We start from the raw sequence: 17,089 nt of genomic DNA, 5'->3' as shown, positions 1-17,089 counted from the left end.
GATAAATTTAATTAATTTTCTATCAATTCACATATAGTTCTTCAGAATCTGGAATTGATGCTTCCTCCAAGGAAGAAAAATAGGAATCGTAGTGGCTTGATATAACAGCCACAGTACCGAGTTTTGAGCTGCTGCATAAAAAAACATGAAGATGTCTGGATGCATTTAGGGGCAGAAAAGATAGTGTAGTTATACAGTATATTGAGCATATTCTGAGAGAGTACTTGGATATCTGTGGTCACCTAACCATGACTGAAAATCTGTGTGACTGGAATTGGCACAGTGGAAGGGGCACCTTGCGTGTCATCCTGTTGTTGACAATTTTTAAACTTGAAAACAAGATGTAAGTTTAGTCATGGAGGAAAATTTCTTTTTCTTTACAACCTAAATTAGCTGAAGGTTAGAATTAAACTGCGGATTTAATTTTAAAAGCAGTAATGATGGTGATTTTAACCAGCAGGAGAAGAATGATCAGCTCAAATCAGTTAAAATGTCAGCTGGTATTTATAGTGGTTATTTTTCCATTATGTACCTCGCACCATACTGCACTCCTTAGGTTTACTTCCAATTAAAACTATAGCCTTTGTCTTCTGACTGCAGCCCCAGCCATGGCCCAGGTGAAAGAGTTTTTCTGGGGGAGCTCCTCAAACCTGCCCCTTCCTTTGGGCCCCTCCATGTGGAGCTCTGGGCCTCGTCTCTCCAGACCCTGACCTGCTTTTGCAAATGATTTCCATCGATGACAGAAAATTTATGATTAAACATATTTGGTTTATAATTTTATAAAAATAATACTAAAAATACTTGTTATTCACTGTACTCAGTGATCTATTACAGTTCAAGAAGCAGAACAGACCCTCCAGGGATTTTCTTTTTCTCATTTTTATTCATGATAAACAAAAGAAAGCATGTCCAGTTGATAAAGAAATAAATAGATGTTAGGCAACACAAACCATTCGGTATGCTGGAAGATTAACAAACAAACAAACATGAAAAATAGTATTTGTAGCTGGAAATTGATCAATACTTTAGTTCTGGGGAGAGATTGCATCCTATTTCAAAGGAAATAATCTGAAAGTGAAAAAAAGGTACTCTTTATTAAGTAAAGCACTTGAACCAGTCCTTCACTGTGAGGTGAAATTTCTCAGCTTTGGGTGTATTTGTTCAGTTGGCTCACTGTGGTGCTGTGTGGGGCTGGTACTGTTCCCTCCTGTAAGGAGTGTGCCAGTGTGGGAGCAGGACATAAAGGAAAGCAGGTAGCAGCTGAGAGGAGCGTTTAGCTCAGCTGCAAAGAGAAGTATTAGAGATGGGGAGATGTGTAAAATAAATCAAGAGAGTATTACTTCATTAGAAAGCACTTTCATAGCTATTGTATGCAGGCAATGCTGCTGTTATAGCCCAAGTGCAGAGCTATTAAGATAAGGGGTACGGCACTGACAGGTGGGTTGACAGACATCCTTTTTCAGTCAGCACCAGGATCCGTTTGGCCTTGCTGGCGGAGGCAGCAGCTTGCTCATTGCTTGCTTTTTTTTTTCTCTTCACTTCAAAAGCTGGATGGGCTGCACTTAAAACTTGAAGTGCCCTTGAATATTTTCTAGAGTTTTCCAGCAAAATCAGAGTTCCTGGCCTCATCTTATTGATGTGGAAAAGAAGGAAATGAAGTGACAGAGTAAGTGGTTTGAGTATGCCCTGAGCAGATGAATGCCAGTACCACCTGTAAGCAGGAATTTGCAAGTGGAAGGTGGGGGGAGGCTGAAGAAGTGCAAGCTTACATTAACTTCAGCTGAGGTGGGGTTGCAGCCATCATCTTGTCAGGGAAGGACGTAATGGCACGACTGCACAGAATGCCAGCCTCTGCCTTTCCTGGATCCTAGAGGCAAACTAGCATCGTCTGATGGGAGCTGCACCCTTTGTTTGCTCAGCACTCGGGTACTGCTGGTGCCTGTATCTGCATGAGCAGGCACAGGGAGCTCTGGGCTTTCTGCCTCCTGTCAGGATGGTGTATGAGTTAAGGCAGCTCAGTCTGTGACCCATCTAGATTATGAATTTCCAGTCTTAAAAGGTATAATTCCTGCAAAACAAAGTAGTTGAAGAATTAGAAAGTATTCATCTCGATCAGACTTTATTCTCTATAAAGTCCTGGCATTTTTTGCAGTGCAACTCCCATTGAATTTGTCCTTAAGTTTTCTGTTTGCGATGTTAAATGTTAATTTTAAGCACCATTAACTAGCTTAATCCCTGATATAATTATTCTGAAAGCGTATTTTAAGTTGAATGAAGGTTACCTTTACCCCTACACATTTATGTTTGTATATGAATATACATAGGTTTTGATGGAAGTGTCTGTGTATTCATTTGAAAGAATCCCATTCGTTTCTGTAGGTTCAGAATTTGGCTCAGATTCCAATTTGCCCAAAAAAGAAAGAATGTTACTGGACTACCTCTGTATTTTAATTATCAGAATGTAACATCTCTTTCCTATTTGTTAATTTTGCAAAGCTATTTGTTAGAAACAAACTGTATGTGTATATTTGTATACATGTGTTAAGTATACATATGTTCAAAACAGATGGCCTATTGAAATTACTTAGCAACTTGTTAAAAAAAACAACAAAACCTGCACTAGAAACATGTTCGATGTGTTCAGATGTTAGATGAGAAAGGAATCATTTTGATTTTTTTTTTTCAACTGGTTTCCCATTTTGGTTTTGTTCTAACTATGCCCTGTAAGGGTCGATTTCTTCTAGTTTGTTTTTTCTTCTGTTAACTGAAGATACCTTTCTTCAGTTACGTTTAAGATCTTTTCTAATGCTTTCTTAATGTTTAAGATTGTCGTTTTGTCATCGGGCCATCTTTCACATGCTTTTGATGATGCACTTTCACACTTTCACTATGTTGTTTTAAACAGGTCATACTAAACCTGTGTGTTTCATTTTCTCTACCTATTAAATAAGCATCAGGTCCATGGATGGGGTTTACATTGTTATCTTCATATAGTTTTTTTACTTAAAGGGATTGCTTAATAGATGTCTAAAACCACATGTTAACAAATTAAAAGAAAAATCAATCACCAAAGTCATAAAAACTTTATTTTTTAATTTGAAGACATTAAAATCTGTTTATTCAGAGGTGACCATTTTTTAACCTAATTTATACTTTTTCCCTTGGTTGAAAATAATGTTCAACATCTATTCAATTTGATCTTTCATCTGGGAACATTCTTTTAATTTGGTAGTTGGACCACTGCTTGCACGTAGATGATTTGCTAATCTTTATTAGAAAACAGATACTAAAATACATACTTAAAGACATAAAATATACCAAATACAAAAGTTAATAAAATGTAGCAATGGCTAAAAAAGTGACTGCTGAAATGGAATTTTCTTACTCTGTGTATTCAGCCATCCCCCATTCTGTTGATTTTTCAGGTATTAAAAATAATAAATAGCTGTCACTAATTTCTAGTTTTTATTCTGTCTACCTGTGCAGAACAGAACCACTGTGGAGGATGGCATCGTTTTTTTCTATGTTGGCTCATGTGCATGCTGACTGTGTAACTAGAAGATTAATCTTGCTTTATGGGCTAGTGGCGTGTTTAGTAGAGCAGGATTTTCAGATCCCAAGTTGCTTGCAAGCTGAGCAGTTGGAAAAAAAAAACACCTTTTGTGTGTAAGCAGCACAGACCTGGTGTGAAATCTGGGAGAAGACAAATGTGGGATACCACAGTGCTATTTATTAAGTCACTTTTCAGAGCACATCTGCGCTTTAAAATCTGGGTGGAAACCAGCTTTTGAATACGATGATGCCAGTATATAAGAGATGCTGTGAATTTTTGAACAGCTGTGTGTGTATTTTGTGTAGCACAGCTGACTCTGGAGTCTCTGTGTCTTACAAAAATAGAGTAGATATGGAGAGACGATATCTGGTACTGGTATCAACTAGCAAGGCCTTATTAGTAAATGACAACCAGAATTTTTCAGGCAAAAGAGTGACTTGTTTCAAACCCTGACCAATTGTGAGAACTGTACACCATGGCCTCAGCTGTTAAATGTGATAGATGGGTAGCTCCAAAATATGGCACCAGCAGGTAAAGCATCGATTATTAAAAATGCAGCGTTAAAAGTTTTGATCAAACCCGGCAGGAGTTCTTTAGCATTTAAAAACAAACCAAAGAAACAAAAAACAAAAACAACAGCTTCAGACTCAGATGAACATGAAATTTTTATAGGAAATACGTTTGCCCTAGGCTATTATAATGCTCACAGGGCTAAATATGGAATGATGCATTACTTGTATCGAGTGAGACTATTTCATGCCTATGGGTAAGCAAATAGAAGAGGTCAGTGAAATTTAAGGCTGGTAAAACTGCTGTCCGTCACCAAAACCAGGAATATATTTCAAGTAAATCCGAGTTATTAGCTACGTAGAAATTCCTGAAGAAAAAGGAGACATTTATTGTAAAACAAAACAAAAAGCAAAAACCACGCAGACGCTGTTTAGAAATTGAAAAGCTGAAAGAAAAAAAACACTAATGTGGTAGTATTATAGGGAGATTTGGGTTGGAAGGGACCTTTAAGACTTGTCTAATTCCAACCCCCTGCCATGGGCAGGGACACCTCCCGCCAGCCCAGGTTGCTCAAAGCCCCATCCAGCCTGGCCTTGAGCACCTCCAGGGATGGGGCATCCACAGCTTCTCTGGGCAGCCTGTGCCAGGGCCTTACCACCATCTAAATAAAGACTTTCTTCCAAATATCTAATCTGAACCTGCTCTCTATTAGTTTAAAGCTGTTACCCCTTGTCCTATCACTCTACCCCCTGACAAAGAGTCCCCCCCCCCCCAGCTTTCCTGTAGCCCCCTTGAGGTACTGGCAGGCCGCTGTAAGGTCTCCCTGGAGCCTTCTCTTCTCCAGGCTGAACAACCCCAGCTCCCTCAGCCGGTCTTCACAGGAGAGCTGCTCCAGCCCTCTGATCATCTTTGTGGCCCTCCTCTGGACTTGTTCTAATACTTCCACATCCTTCTTGTGCTGGGGGCCCCAGAGCTGAACGCAGGGCTCCAGGTGGGCTCTCACAAGAGCAAAGCAGAGGGGGACAATCCCCTCCCTCACCCTGCTGGCCTCGCTGCTTTTGATGCAGCCCAGGATATGAGTGGCTTTCTGGGCTGCAAGCACACGTTGCCAGCTCATGTCAAGCTTTTCATCCACCAGCACCCTCAGGTCCTTCTCGTCATGGATGCTCTCAATCCATTCTCTGCCCAGCCTGTATTTGTGCTTGAGTTTGTCCCATCCCAGGTGTAGGACCTTGCACTTGGCCTTGTTGAACTATGTCAAATAAATCTGTTAATAACAAGTGACAATAAACTGTGTATTTTTTTAATGTTGCTGTTAAACCTCTGGACAAAATAAAATGAACTCTCAATTAACTGTACAAATAAGGGAGTCAAAGAAAAAGGGGCTTTCTGTGATAGACAAAAAAAAAAAAGTACTTTCAGCTTTCAAAAGTGCAATTTTTTGTTTGTTTGTATATCCTAAAACTAAGGCTGATCCATATAAACAGAGTTTATGTGTATCTTTCACATATTCCTAACCTCACCATATAGAGAGGGCTGTTATTATTCGTTCCTTTTTTGCCTCAACTTAAGAACACAGAATGGGAATGTTAGAGTTTCGTCTTTTAATAAATGTGTTAGTGTCTTGAGGGAGAAGTAAAAAGGGTATGAATTTTTGTTTTAAAATCCAACTGTGAAAGAGGAAAAATTGAAAAGTCCGTTGCAGAGCTAATATTCTAACTTTTCCATATATTAGAAACAGAAGCAGTTTTATATCCATGGTTTTGGCTGCTGGTTAGGCAGAGCAGTTGCCAGTTCTCATGCAGAAAAGGTAGAAGGTTGCAGTAGCTGTAACTGCTTTTTGTTTAGTGGAATGCCAAATGATATAGTCAAACTACATGATGATGATTAAAGCTTTTCATTCCTGTAATCACTGAGATTATTAACCATCCTCATTAACTTGATGTGTAACTGGGGGAAAAGAATGATACTTTGCAGGAAGTTTTTAAAAGCTGATAAAGAAGGTCTCTGAGCTGCGTAATACCATTAACGTTGGTTTAAAAAGGGTCTTGAAACAGCAGGAGAGTTCTGGGAGGATTTGAGAACTACCATGATAATACTTTTAAGGATAATAAGTTGATAACTTAGCCTGCTGGTAATCTACAGCAGAATAATAGAATGACTGGCTTAAGTTTGCCTTAACGATGAACTAAATGAAAGGAGTATCTATAATGAGTGGTTTTGTGGAAAGGAGGTGTGCTGAAATGCGTATGTATGTTTATTTTTGTCAGAACGGAATCTGGTTTGGTAAATAAATTATGGAAGATACTGATTTTTCTGCAAGCTTTTCACTTAAATGTTTTGATTAGTAAGTTAGATTTAATACAATTAACGTTGTGCAAATTAAAGGGACTAAAACTTCAGCAACTGCAACATCCCAAATCAGTGGCTCCTGATTAAGTAGATGCTTCTAGTGGGACCATGAGATTTGTTCTTTGTAGTGTGCTATTTCAAGATTATTTTACGGTGAAATGGAAGAAGGCTTTCCTGCTAAGCTGTGCTTGAACAAATAAAGTTGTGTTTTAAGACAGGCATGAATATAGATTTCTAGGAATGAGAAATTTGGAACATATTTTTAGGATTGAGCTCTTCCCTTAGAGAAAGATTTGGTTGCATGTTCTAGCTGATCAGGTTGATGTGAACTATTGCAGTGGGATTCTTCTGGCATGATCCTCAACCAACCCTGAACTTGTGCAGTATTTGCTGCTCCATCTGGATGCATGTAAGTCTATGGGGCCTGATGGGATTCATCCCAGGGATAATACTTGAGAGCTGGCTGATATCATCACAAGACCTCTCTCAATTACTTTTCTTGGGAGTCTGGAGAGGTCCCAGTCAACTTGAAGCTGACAAATGCTGTTCCAATTTTTAAGAAAGGCAAGAAGGAAGACTCTGGTTATTACAGGCCTGCCAGTCTCGCATCAGGGCCTGTTAAAAGAAGATGGAGAAGATTATTCTGGGAGTTACTGGAAAACACTTGAAAGATAAAAGCAGTCATTGGTAGCAGCCAACAGGGGTTCATGAGGGGAAAGTCCTGAACTTAATTGCCTAGTTGACCAGGGTCAGTTAATGTAATCTTTTCAGAATTCAGTAAAGCTTTTGATACTGTTTCCCACAGAATCCTTCTGGACAAAATGTCTAGCATGCAGCTGGATAAATATATAATATAATCATAGGCTGGTTGTTAGGAAAAAGTTCTTTACCAAGAGGGTGGCTGGGCACTGGAACGGAATCCCAAGGGATCCAAGATAAATAGACCAGATTACAAACAGCAGCTAGTTTTGAGTGACTGTGGTGTACTGTCCTTCAGTGAAAGGTTTTTAATATCTAGATAGTGCTCTTTTTAAACCAGGATACAAATTGTAGTAGAAGTTAATTCAGTCCTATGTTGTGCTAGTCAGGAACATTGATCCCATCTCCTCACCTGTTTCATAAGTCCATGAACCTGTGGTCCTTGATCTGTCCCAACTGTTCTGCAAATGTCTTCATAATCTGTATTTAGCAGCTGTTCAAAATCCATCATGTTGCTGATCTCAGATAATAAAAGGATATTCTGACCCTTGTCTTTTAATGTGAGATTGCTTGGTTTGCATCCGAAGGGGCCAAGTTAAGTTGCAGCAAATTATTTCACTGATTTTTGGTTAAACTTCTTTCTCGTGCTCAATGTTGATAGCCCCAAAAGCACATAGCTAGCTCTAAACTGTAAAGAAGATGCTATATAGGTGCAAAAGGGAGCTACAATTCAATATAAATGCAAAATAAAACACGCGTAATTGTAGACCAGAGCATTTAATCAAACTGTGATGTTTTAAAGCTTTATCTGACAACCTTGTGGTGCTATGATGTGAAGTTTTGCTGTACAGATAGTCAGCCAGTAGCATGTATAATGAAGTATTCATACGTTGAAACAGCCTTTTGTTTTCCTATGCTAGGATTTTTTTTGTCTCTAAATTATGTGCTATTTTTACAAGTTATGATTTATAGCTTGATAGGGCAGTGATAAAATCTGGTATTGTGGTCTGTGTTAAATATTCCAAGAAAACCCAGACTTTGTGTAACTTTCTTTTTTTCCTGTCTATGAAAACCAATGTTAGACACCGAGTAGATACAGATAGCTACAGGCACATCCATAGATGAACAGAATCTATTGACAGAAAACAAATCAAGATCAGATTGTTTGGTTAAACTTTGCCACATTTGATTACATTATTACAACTGTCTTACAGTATGCTGTCCATGTGTGTTCTGCATGTGCCCATATTTCTTCCTAGCAATAGAAATGAGGAAGTGTGACATCGTGTTAAAATACTCAACATGAGTCTTTGAAAATCTATGTTCCTGGCTACGCTGAAGCCTTTCCTTGTAACTTAAGGCACTATAGTTAATTTCTAATTTCATGCAGTCATATAATAGGGTGTCTTTATTACATGGTGATATTTCTTTGGCACAGTAAAATTCACAATTTGTCCATTAGCTAATAGAAAATAAGGTCCTGGCTGGGGAAAAGTATTTTAGCGCTTGTTCAGCACATGGTTTTTCAGGGCTCTAAGTACTGATGCATGTGCTTGAAGCTGCACATAAATCGAAGCAGTGCCACAGTAAGATTGTTTTCCTGCATTGAAGCCTACATTATAACATGGCTATTCCTACATCAGCAAGCAAGTTTGCAGCATAATGTAGTTGGTGCTGACAGCCAGATTGCACACCGTCACGTGGTGGTGAGGTTACACCTGATTACCTCTTAGCTGATGCCTTGAATTGAATCACTTTGAGGGAAGTGATTGTTCTCCTCAACCTTCATGACATCCTGTCTGGAATAGTGCACCAGTTTTGGGACCCCCAGCATGGGAAGGCACTGACAAAGCAGAGAGATCGGCAGAAGTCACTGAGGCGGGGGTCCTGTGAGAAGAGGCTGGGGGAACTTGGTCAGCCTGGAGCAGAGATGGCTTTTGGGGACCCCACAGCAGCTCTCAGTACTTCCAGAGAGGTCAGCAAGGAGAGAGCCGGGCTCTTCAGACCAGTGCAGAGCAAGAGGGCCATGGGCATGAGTTGAAACAAAAGGTCCAGCTTGGGGCTAAGTAGAAACCTTTTCTGTGTGAGGACAGTCAGGCAGAGGCACGGATTGCCTGGAGATGCTCTGCAGTCTCCATCCTTGGGATTTTGACCCAATGTGATGAAGCCTTGAGTAGCATGGTCTGACCTCAGAGATGGTGTGAGCAGGAGGCTGGACCAGGCTGAGCAGAGGCCTCCTGATGATCTCAGCGTGAATGATCCCGGGAATGCCCAGCACTGGTATGAGTCTATTAGCTGTGCTACTGGAGACTGCCTCGTAATGTGAAGCAAAACCTAAGTGGGGCTGATGAGGGTGTTACTTTTTGAAACACACTCCGAATTCCAACCAAGTGTATAGATGCACTCTATAGGGAATTTGGTTTTGTTTTTCATTAACAAAGAACCAAGTCCTACAAAAAAAAAAAAAAAGGGTCCTGGTAACACCTCTCTCTCCTGTTGTTATTTTGTACTCCTGATTTCAGTCTCTGCACCTTTGAGACCTTTTGTCTCTTTAGAGACTTACATATATTATGCTGTCCAGCATAGTGCTCTGCTGTGCCATTATGTCAATCTTCTGCTTTCATAGCTGTCGTTCCAGTGCTCTGTGGTAAATCCCTGGAGCAGGAACTTCAGCGGTTACTCTGTTGGTTTAAGCCTGTGGCTGTAGTTATGACACTGTCTTTTCACATACCATAGAAATTTTCCATCTAAAATTTTCTGTTCTGTCCAATTTAAAAATACCTTTATCCCGCTTTGTAATATCTGGTGGGTTATTTTCTAGCTCAGAAGTAAAGTTTGAAAAGGATCACAGTTTTTGCAGAAAAATAAGAGAGCAATGGTGACCTCAAAGAGAAAAGAACGCGCAACTAAAGCATTTAGAAAAAGGGTGGGAGACAGTGGAAAACTTCAGTAAAAGCATTAGAAAAGCATAAGTAAAAATGATCAAATGAATACAGATTTGACTTGGAAGAGAAGGAATAATATCTCCCTCTGGAATATGGTAACATCCTGTCTAATATCCTTTTACCTGTGCTGAAGTCTGCCTTACTGGGCTTTCTGCTTGGAGCAAGGTAATTCATTGACTGTTTCCAACTCTTTTCCTCTTCTCTCTTTTCTATTTCATAAAGGTGCGTGGCTCATATTTGAAAGAAAAAGCATTTACTCCTGTCTTTCATATTGCTTTCATATTGGCATTCAGAAAGAGGCCAGGTCTTCATTCTTTGTGCCACTGTATATTTAAACACAGCAGTGTTCATCCCAGTGAACTGGTTTCATCTCTTTTTTCCTTTGTCCATTTATCATAAATCAGGGAGCTCTTTCAGTGTGATACCTGTTCTTGTTTTAATTAGGTTGGCAGGGACCTTTAAATATAAGTCATGTAAAGTTGGTGGTAAAGGTTGTAGTGTTTTAATGATGAAATTTTGGGCAATTTGGAAGGTGTTCTGCAATCAGTTTAATAGAGCCAATACATATTGGCAAATAAACAAAACCAGTTTGATTTAAGATGAAGTAACACTCCCAGGAAATTATGATCATGGAAAAAAAAAAAACAAAACACCTCTGTTTTGAGGTCTTGGAAAATCAGATATAATTTTTTTTTCAGTGTACATCTGTGCTGCTGGGTGATTTGTCTGTCTGGGGGACTGAGGGTTAAGAGATGCAGTGGGCTTGTGCTCCAGATGCTGGGTCTTGCTTGTTGCAGAGCAGTCTGACTGTGTCCATATCAGGTAGCATTTGGTCCCAGGGGTTTCTTTTGGCTCGCATGCCCTTAAATGCAATTGTTATTTTTGCTTGCTTTTTTTTGTGTTTTAAAATACCTGAAGTAATACAAGAGCTGTGTTAGATTTGACTAAAGCAATGTCTTTGTTCTGCTTTATGGTGTGTGTTGAATGCCCTGGCGTGTAGGTCTGGAGGTGTTGAGGTGTTGGTGTGCAAAGCTGTCAGGAACAGCACTGGAGAGCTGTGTAAAGCAGAGAGACACAAACGTCAGGCAGTTTTGTCCTTGCCATCCTTTGGGAATGAAATTGATCTGTTTTGATTTGGAGAGGAAAGGTTGATTTACTCCACATTTGAAAGAAAACTAACGTTTCTGTGTTTTCGGTAGTTGAGAGGATAGAAAATGGCACATACCAGACAGAAGTCTCAAAAGAAATTGAATGTAGACACCATTTTTGAAAATTGTGGCAGCTCTGTTCTCCTTTTCCCAGCTCTGCACATGAACCACACTGCTTTTCCAAGCAGCTTTGTATGGTAGCTTCTAATACACCTTGATAAAACTGGAGCTAGCGCTGGAAAATTGGAATTGGCCTGACAGTAGAGTTATGTGGCAGAGTAATAAGCCTTTGTCAGTCCTCAGCTGAAGAGACTGCAGCAAAAATACCTGCCAGAGGCTCGAGAGCACCAGCAGGAATGTCTGTTGGGAATTAATAGTGCAGCAAGAAGCCATGGGAAAAGAGGATGAAGGCTGAGCAAAAGAAATACAGGACAGAGGGACCGCTATGTTCTGCGTCAGTGTCCTTTACCCCACGTCTCTGTGCAGTTGTAGCTTCGATACAGCCATGCCCAGCTAGCACTGACATTGTCATCTGTGCTCTTCCTGACCAAATCACCTTACTCATTAGTCTTATGGTGTCTCTTCTTTGATTGTGATGATGTGGCACCAGGGCAGCTGGAGCTTTCTTGTTATTCCCCAAATGTGACCTCATGCTGTGAAATGGTCGTCAGTGTCCTCCATGCTGAAGTGGTGTCCTGGGACTGATGGTAAAGGGATTTTATGTGGGCTTGGTTCTAGATGTGCTGATGCTAGGGACAGCCTAAGTTGCATAAAGAAACAGAGAGCATTGCATAGCATCAGCTTTTTTATGCTAGCATGAAAAAGTTTGAATAATCAATGTCATTAGCATTGCTAAAACAAATGAAAAATAGGGAGTGGTGTGCTTTTCTCACTGATGGGTGCCCTCACCTGAATTTCTGTCCTTACCTCATGAAACCGGTAATTGAAGGATGTTAAATTGCAAGGACCTGACAGAGTATAACATAGAGATAATCCTTAAATTGGTTTAAAAATAAGCAAATCCCAATAACAACAACAAAACAATCAAGGCAATTAGTATCACTTACATTAAATACCTTGGCTACTTTTGGATGTTCAAAAATCTGGCTGGCAGCTCTGACTCAATTTTATCATTGCTTTTCACTCATTTTCACATAGCACAATCCCTTTGGTAGAGGCAGCTTGATGTTCTTAGGGCTTCTGAATCGATGCAATTACTAATAAAAACTCTGCAGTAGCATTTACTTCATAATGGAGATACAAAGGCTATGGAGAATATGGTTTAGCTTTCATTCTCCAGTGGCTTTAGCAGTTTGGAAGTTAAGGAAATGATCATTTTTGCTTGTTAAATAGATCAGGTTTGATATTAAAACAGGGAGAAATACGGAAAATGATCTCTTGGTGTAATTTTTAACTAACCTGTTATAGATGCTAACTTTCTGTCAAAGTACTAATTGACTTTCAAAATACCTAGTTGCATCATTGTTTTAAGAGTAACAAATCTCAGTTAAAATGAAATGTAAGTTTGAATCATTCTTGTATTTCTGATTTCCTTTAAAGACCAAGAATTATGAATAATATCTCAATCAAATCTTTTATATAATTTTTCATCAGTAATGTGTAGGATGAAACCCACCTGTATAGTATATGTGCATTAAACATCTCGGTGTCTCAACTTTAATCTTAAAATATTAGAAGAAAAAAAACAACAGGAATTTGTGTTAAAACTGTGGATCTTCTTATTTGTTTTAGGAGAAAAGGCTAAAAGAAAAAGCAGCAAGGAGAGAAGCCAGGAATAAGAACGCCGAGGTAAGAATTATTATTTTTTTTTCTGATGGAGTGAGTGATTGTGGTTTTGAAATTGTTTTTTAATTACTGCATTCATTTCTATAATAAACAGTGGTTTGATTAATGACTTTTTACGGATATTTTCTTTTTGCTTATCTTTTGTCATTCCCTTGCTGTGATGTGGTTGTAATGGTTTATTATGGAAAGGTACTGAGTAGGGTAAGTAATATATAGATGGAAGCCTTTTGGAATTGTAACAACTTGATTTTGTATATCAAGTGCGTTGCCATTTCAGCTGCAGTGCTGATGCCATTTTCTTTTCCTCTGAGTACTTGGACATGTTTATAACTTGCTGCAGTATTGCAGTCAGTAAGGGTTTTGGTGAAATCTCATTTCAACTTGTTTCTGCTGAACCTTTTCTTTAAGCTGCAGTTGTTTACACTGAATTTTATTCCTGCCTCTTGTTAGGCCCAAACCCTTTGCCACCCTTTTTCATATGTGTTTAACTGTTCTAGTTTTCCATATTCTGTGATTTTGATGAACTGAGATTTCATTCAGCTGCAGTGATTTTCCAGAATATGGACAGAGGAGTGTGTGTCATGTCTCATGCTGCATCTCCTGTGCTATATGTGAATAGTTGCTCTTTGTTCTCAGCAGTTAGCAAGTATCTTACTCCCCTGAGAAAATGGATAACGTTCTGTTTTGTTTTTTTACCAAGCTGATCATGCACTGGGAGACTTGAATACAGGAAGATACTTCCTACTGTAGTTCTGAAGTGGAAAGTAATTACAGTTTAAGATGGAAAGCCTAGTTATACTAAGTATTAATTATGATTCTGTCTTCAGAGATGGAAGCTATGAGAGCCACTGGCATCATGACTCCCCAGTCAAGCAGTAGAAATTTTGTGAATGTAATTGGATGTATAGAGATGCATAGTTTTAATATATTCAGCAAGCATTGTAGGAAAATTAGGGAATGAGGGATTAACAAATGTCTTAATATAGAGAGAAAACACTGATCAGGCTGCACCATATTTGTAAATACTTGGCTCTTAGCTCATTTTACCTCTTTTTCAGGAATAAAAAGCCCTTTGTCATACTACTCAGCAGCTGGAGAAATAAACCCAGTCCTCTTAAAAGGCTCTGCTTATTGATGCACTTCCCCTATCCTAGTCTTTGGTAATCAAATGAATCTCTCTGCTGGTGGGAAATGAAGTAGGTGTCTGTTAAGGACTGATCTGTGTGAGTGTGCACATGTACAGGGTGGGTTACATGCAGAATCACCCCCCCCAGAATTGTGTAAGGTAAAAAGGCAATTTGATATACCCTTTCCTCTCCTCTTTCCAACACTGGCACATTGAATGTTGCCTGGCAGACTTTCTAGTCCTTTTGTAGTGTGCAAGTGGCACACGCTCTCAGTGAGGGTGCCAGCTGTGTAAGCCTGCCACTACTTGGACTTTGTTTTACTCCTCAAGTGCTCAGCTCGCTCTGTGCAAGAAGAAGCAAGCCTCAGAAGCTGACATAATCCTCTTTGAAAACTGCTGGGCTTTTTGTTTTGTTTAGAGGCTATTTTTGCCAGAACTCTGTGCAATCGGGTCCTGTCACTTTCTGTGGGGCTCATTTGAAGGGAAGATGTTTCCAGTGGGAAATGCTGTGACAGCTTGGAGCTGGGCACTGCAGTCCTGGACATGGAAGGGAGCAGTAGCTGGTAGATAAAGGTGGCAGTTTCAGGCTTTGAGGTGTCTGAGGAATTAATTAAGAGCACTCCCTGCTTCACAGAAGCTTGTAGATGAAGCTATAGTAGCTGAAGCTCTCCATGGTCTGTGTGGGATATGACTCAAGCAGCTCCTGTGAGACACCCAGACCAAAAAAAAAAAAAGTACAACAAAGGAAAGCAGTAAAACAGAGAAACTACTGAAACAGAAACTAGTTTAGCAAACATATGCTGCCTAAATCAGGAGTTCAAAAACCTTCACATTTTCTTTCAGAATATGGCTTGTGACCCACTTACTCTGCCATATAAAATTCCTTTGGCAATTAATAGGGTTTTGTTAAAAGAGAATGGAATACGGAGAACCAAAAAAGCAGCAAAGGTATTTTTAGCTATCTAACAATGCAGTTCAGCAGCTGGAGAAAAGGAGTAGATCAACAGTTCTGAACAGCCGGTTGCTTCAAAGCAGCTGGGGTCGTAAATTGTTGTTCCACTTCTTCTACCTGCTTCATTCCTGTTTGTTTTATTAACTGCTTCTCTCATATGAGAAGCTCTTTGGGTTACTGAGAATTATTTATTGTCTTTCTGTTCTGCTCAGCCCACAGGGTCTACCATGACCAAAACTGCTATTTATTTTTCCATTTTAAATATTACACAGTAATTCATCAATGATGAGTTCTGTATCTCTGCTTTGGTGTCATTTGTACCTTTTGTCCTGATGTTTCTAGTGCTGTTTTGCTGAATGTGCAGTGCCTCGTATGGTAAATCTTAATGTATGCTGGCTTTCTTTCCAAATGAAAATGGAATCTGTTTGGAACAGCTTCCAGTTTGTTCATTTCCACCCTTCAACCTATACATCTGTGGGATTTTATCTTTCATCATTATTTTAGTCTTAATTTAATCTCAGATCCTTTGGTTATTTTACTCTCAGTTTTAGGGTTTCTCTGGTCTGTGCATGTTCATCCATTTCATGTCCTGGGAGCCTGGACTTACTGACACTTTTCATTTACTCTGCCTATGTTCTTTTCACTCGTTGCCTACTTTTGTTTAATAACAGCCTTCCTTCAGCTTTATAGCCCCAGATTATTCTGTGGAGAAGGAGAGTATCTCCATTTTTTCCTTTCATTTCGAAGTGCAGGAGTTTTCATGCCTTTCATGAGCACGATTCTTCTGTCGGTATGCCAACAAAGAGGTAAATTAAGGTCACAGGAGAGATGGGCCTTATGATTTTTCTCCTGGTGTCACATGAGCCTAGAGCAATTGCAGGGAAGGTTTTCCTCAACCTTTGCTGTACTGGGATGGACTCTGCAACTGGAATTTAATAACCAATTCTGGCGTACCCTACTGAGTGTCCTGGAACAGGGGCTTAGAGGAGTAGGTAGCTGCAGTGTTATTGACTCCACCTTGGAGAAATCCCCCATGCAATAAATAAACCAGGTTAGAAGTGAGGGCTCTTAAAGGACACTTTGGAGAAAGTATTCCTTGGAATTTATTGCCATTAATTGAATTTGAGTGTAAAAGTATGTGAAATCAGATAAAAGATTTCTCCTATTTATATTAAAGAGAAATTGGAAACTTGGGTTTAATGGTTTTTGTTTGTTTGTTTTTCTATCAATAGATACTTATTTTTCTCCCAATATAGAATTGGATGAGATATTAACAAATGCAGTGTTTCGAGACTGAAAAAAAGCAGGTGTTTATCTCTAGTTGGTACTGATAAAATTGCAGTCCTTGAACCCTCGAACAAATCTGGATACTGTTTGCTGTGGTCCTCTTGAAAATGGTCTAGAGAAAATTGAGCAATCGTGTTGTCTTTTAATAGGCAGGTAGAAGCACAGGCTGACGGCCACTGACCTGGGGCCTGGCCACAGCATGTCTCTGTGCCCGAGCAGCCCTATGTGGCTGGCACTCACTGGCCCCAAATTACCCCTTCCCTTCTAGGCTTCAACTGGTGTTTATTGGTCCTTACTGTGCAAGCAGCTGCTAGTTTCAGCTTAGCTGAATATGACTGTAGTTTTCATTTAGTGAGTTTACTGTTCAGCTATTCTTGTGCCTTAGAACAGTGTTGGTGAGTTAAGGAAACTTCCTCACTCCATAATTCTTGCTTTTAAGAAAATTATTTTCTTAAAGGAAAAAGGCATTTTCCAGAAGCAGCTGAACAGGTCTGTGGGACACAGGGCAGGGAGCAGACCAGGAGTCAGGATAAGGTGATGCTTCCAGCTCCTGTGCCGATGTTCTTTGTGATCCTCAGCAGCCAACACCCAACATCATGGGGAAAAAAAAAAAAAAAAAGGCAAACTAGCCCCTGAAGGGCTTCATCAGCATCTGCTAGAAAGAGCTGGGACAGCATCTGCAAGCAGTGCCAGGAGGTGAAACTTGCTCAG

At 39.7% G+C, this 17,089-nt stretch overlaps 1 protein-coding gene across 1 annotated transcript in view; it reads left to right on the top strand.

Moving 5' to 3' along the window:
- The window catches only part of LOC116501818 (probable ATP-dependent RNA helicase DDX10), a 77,931-nt gene that overhangs the window by 10,377 nt on the left and 50,465 nt on the right, over positions 1-17,089 (top strand). Inside the window, exon 3 of the mRNA XM_032207420.1 lies at positions 12,960-13,016. Coding sequence (XP_032063311.1) covers positions 12,960-13,016 — 57 coding nt within the window. The remainder of the gene's footprint in view (positions 1-12,959; positions 13,017-17,089) is intronic.

The sequence above is a fragment of the Aythya fuligula genome, chromosome 1, assembly GCF_009819795.1.
Source record: "Aythya fuligula isolate bAytFul2 chromosome 1, bAytFul2.pri, whole genome shotgun sequence".
Taxonomy (NCBI): Eukaryota; Metazoa; Chordata; class Aves; order Anseriformes; family Anatidae; genus Aythya; species Aythya fuligula.
This window is presented reverse-complemented; position numbering and strand designations above follow the sequence as displayed.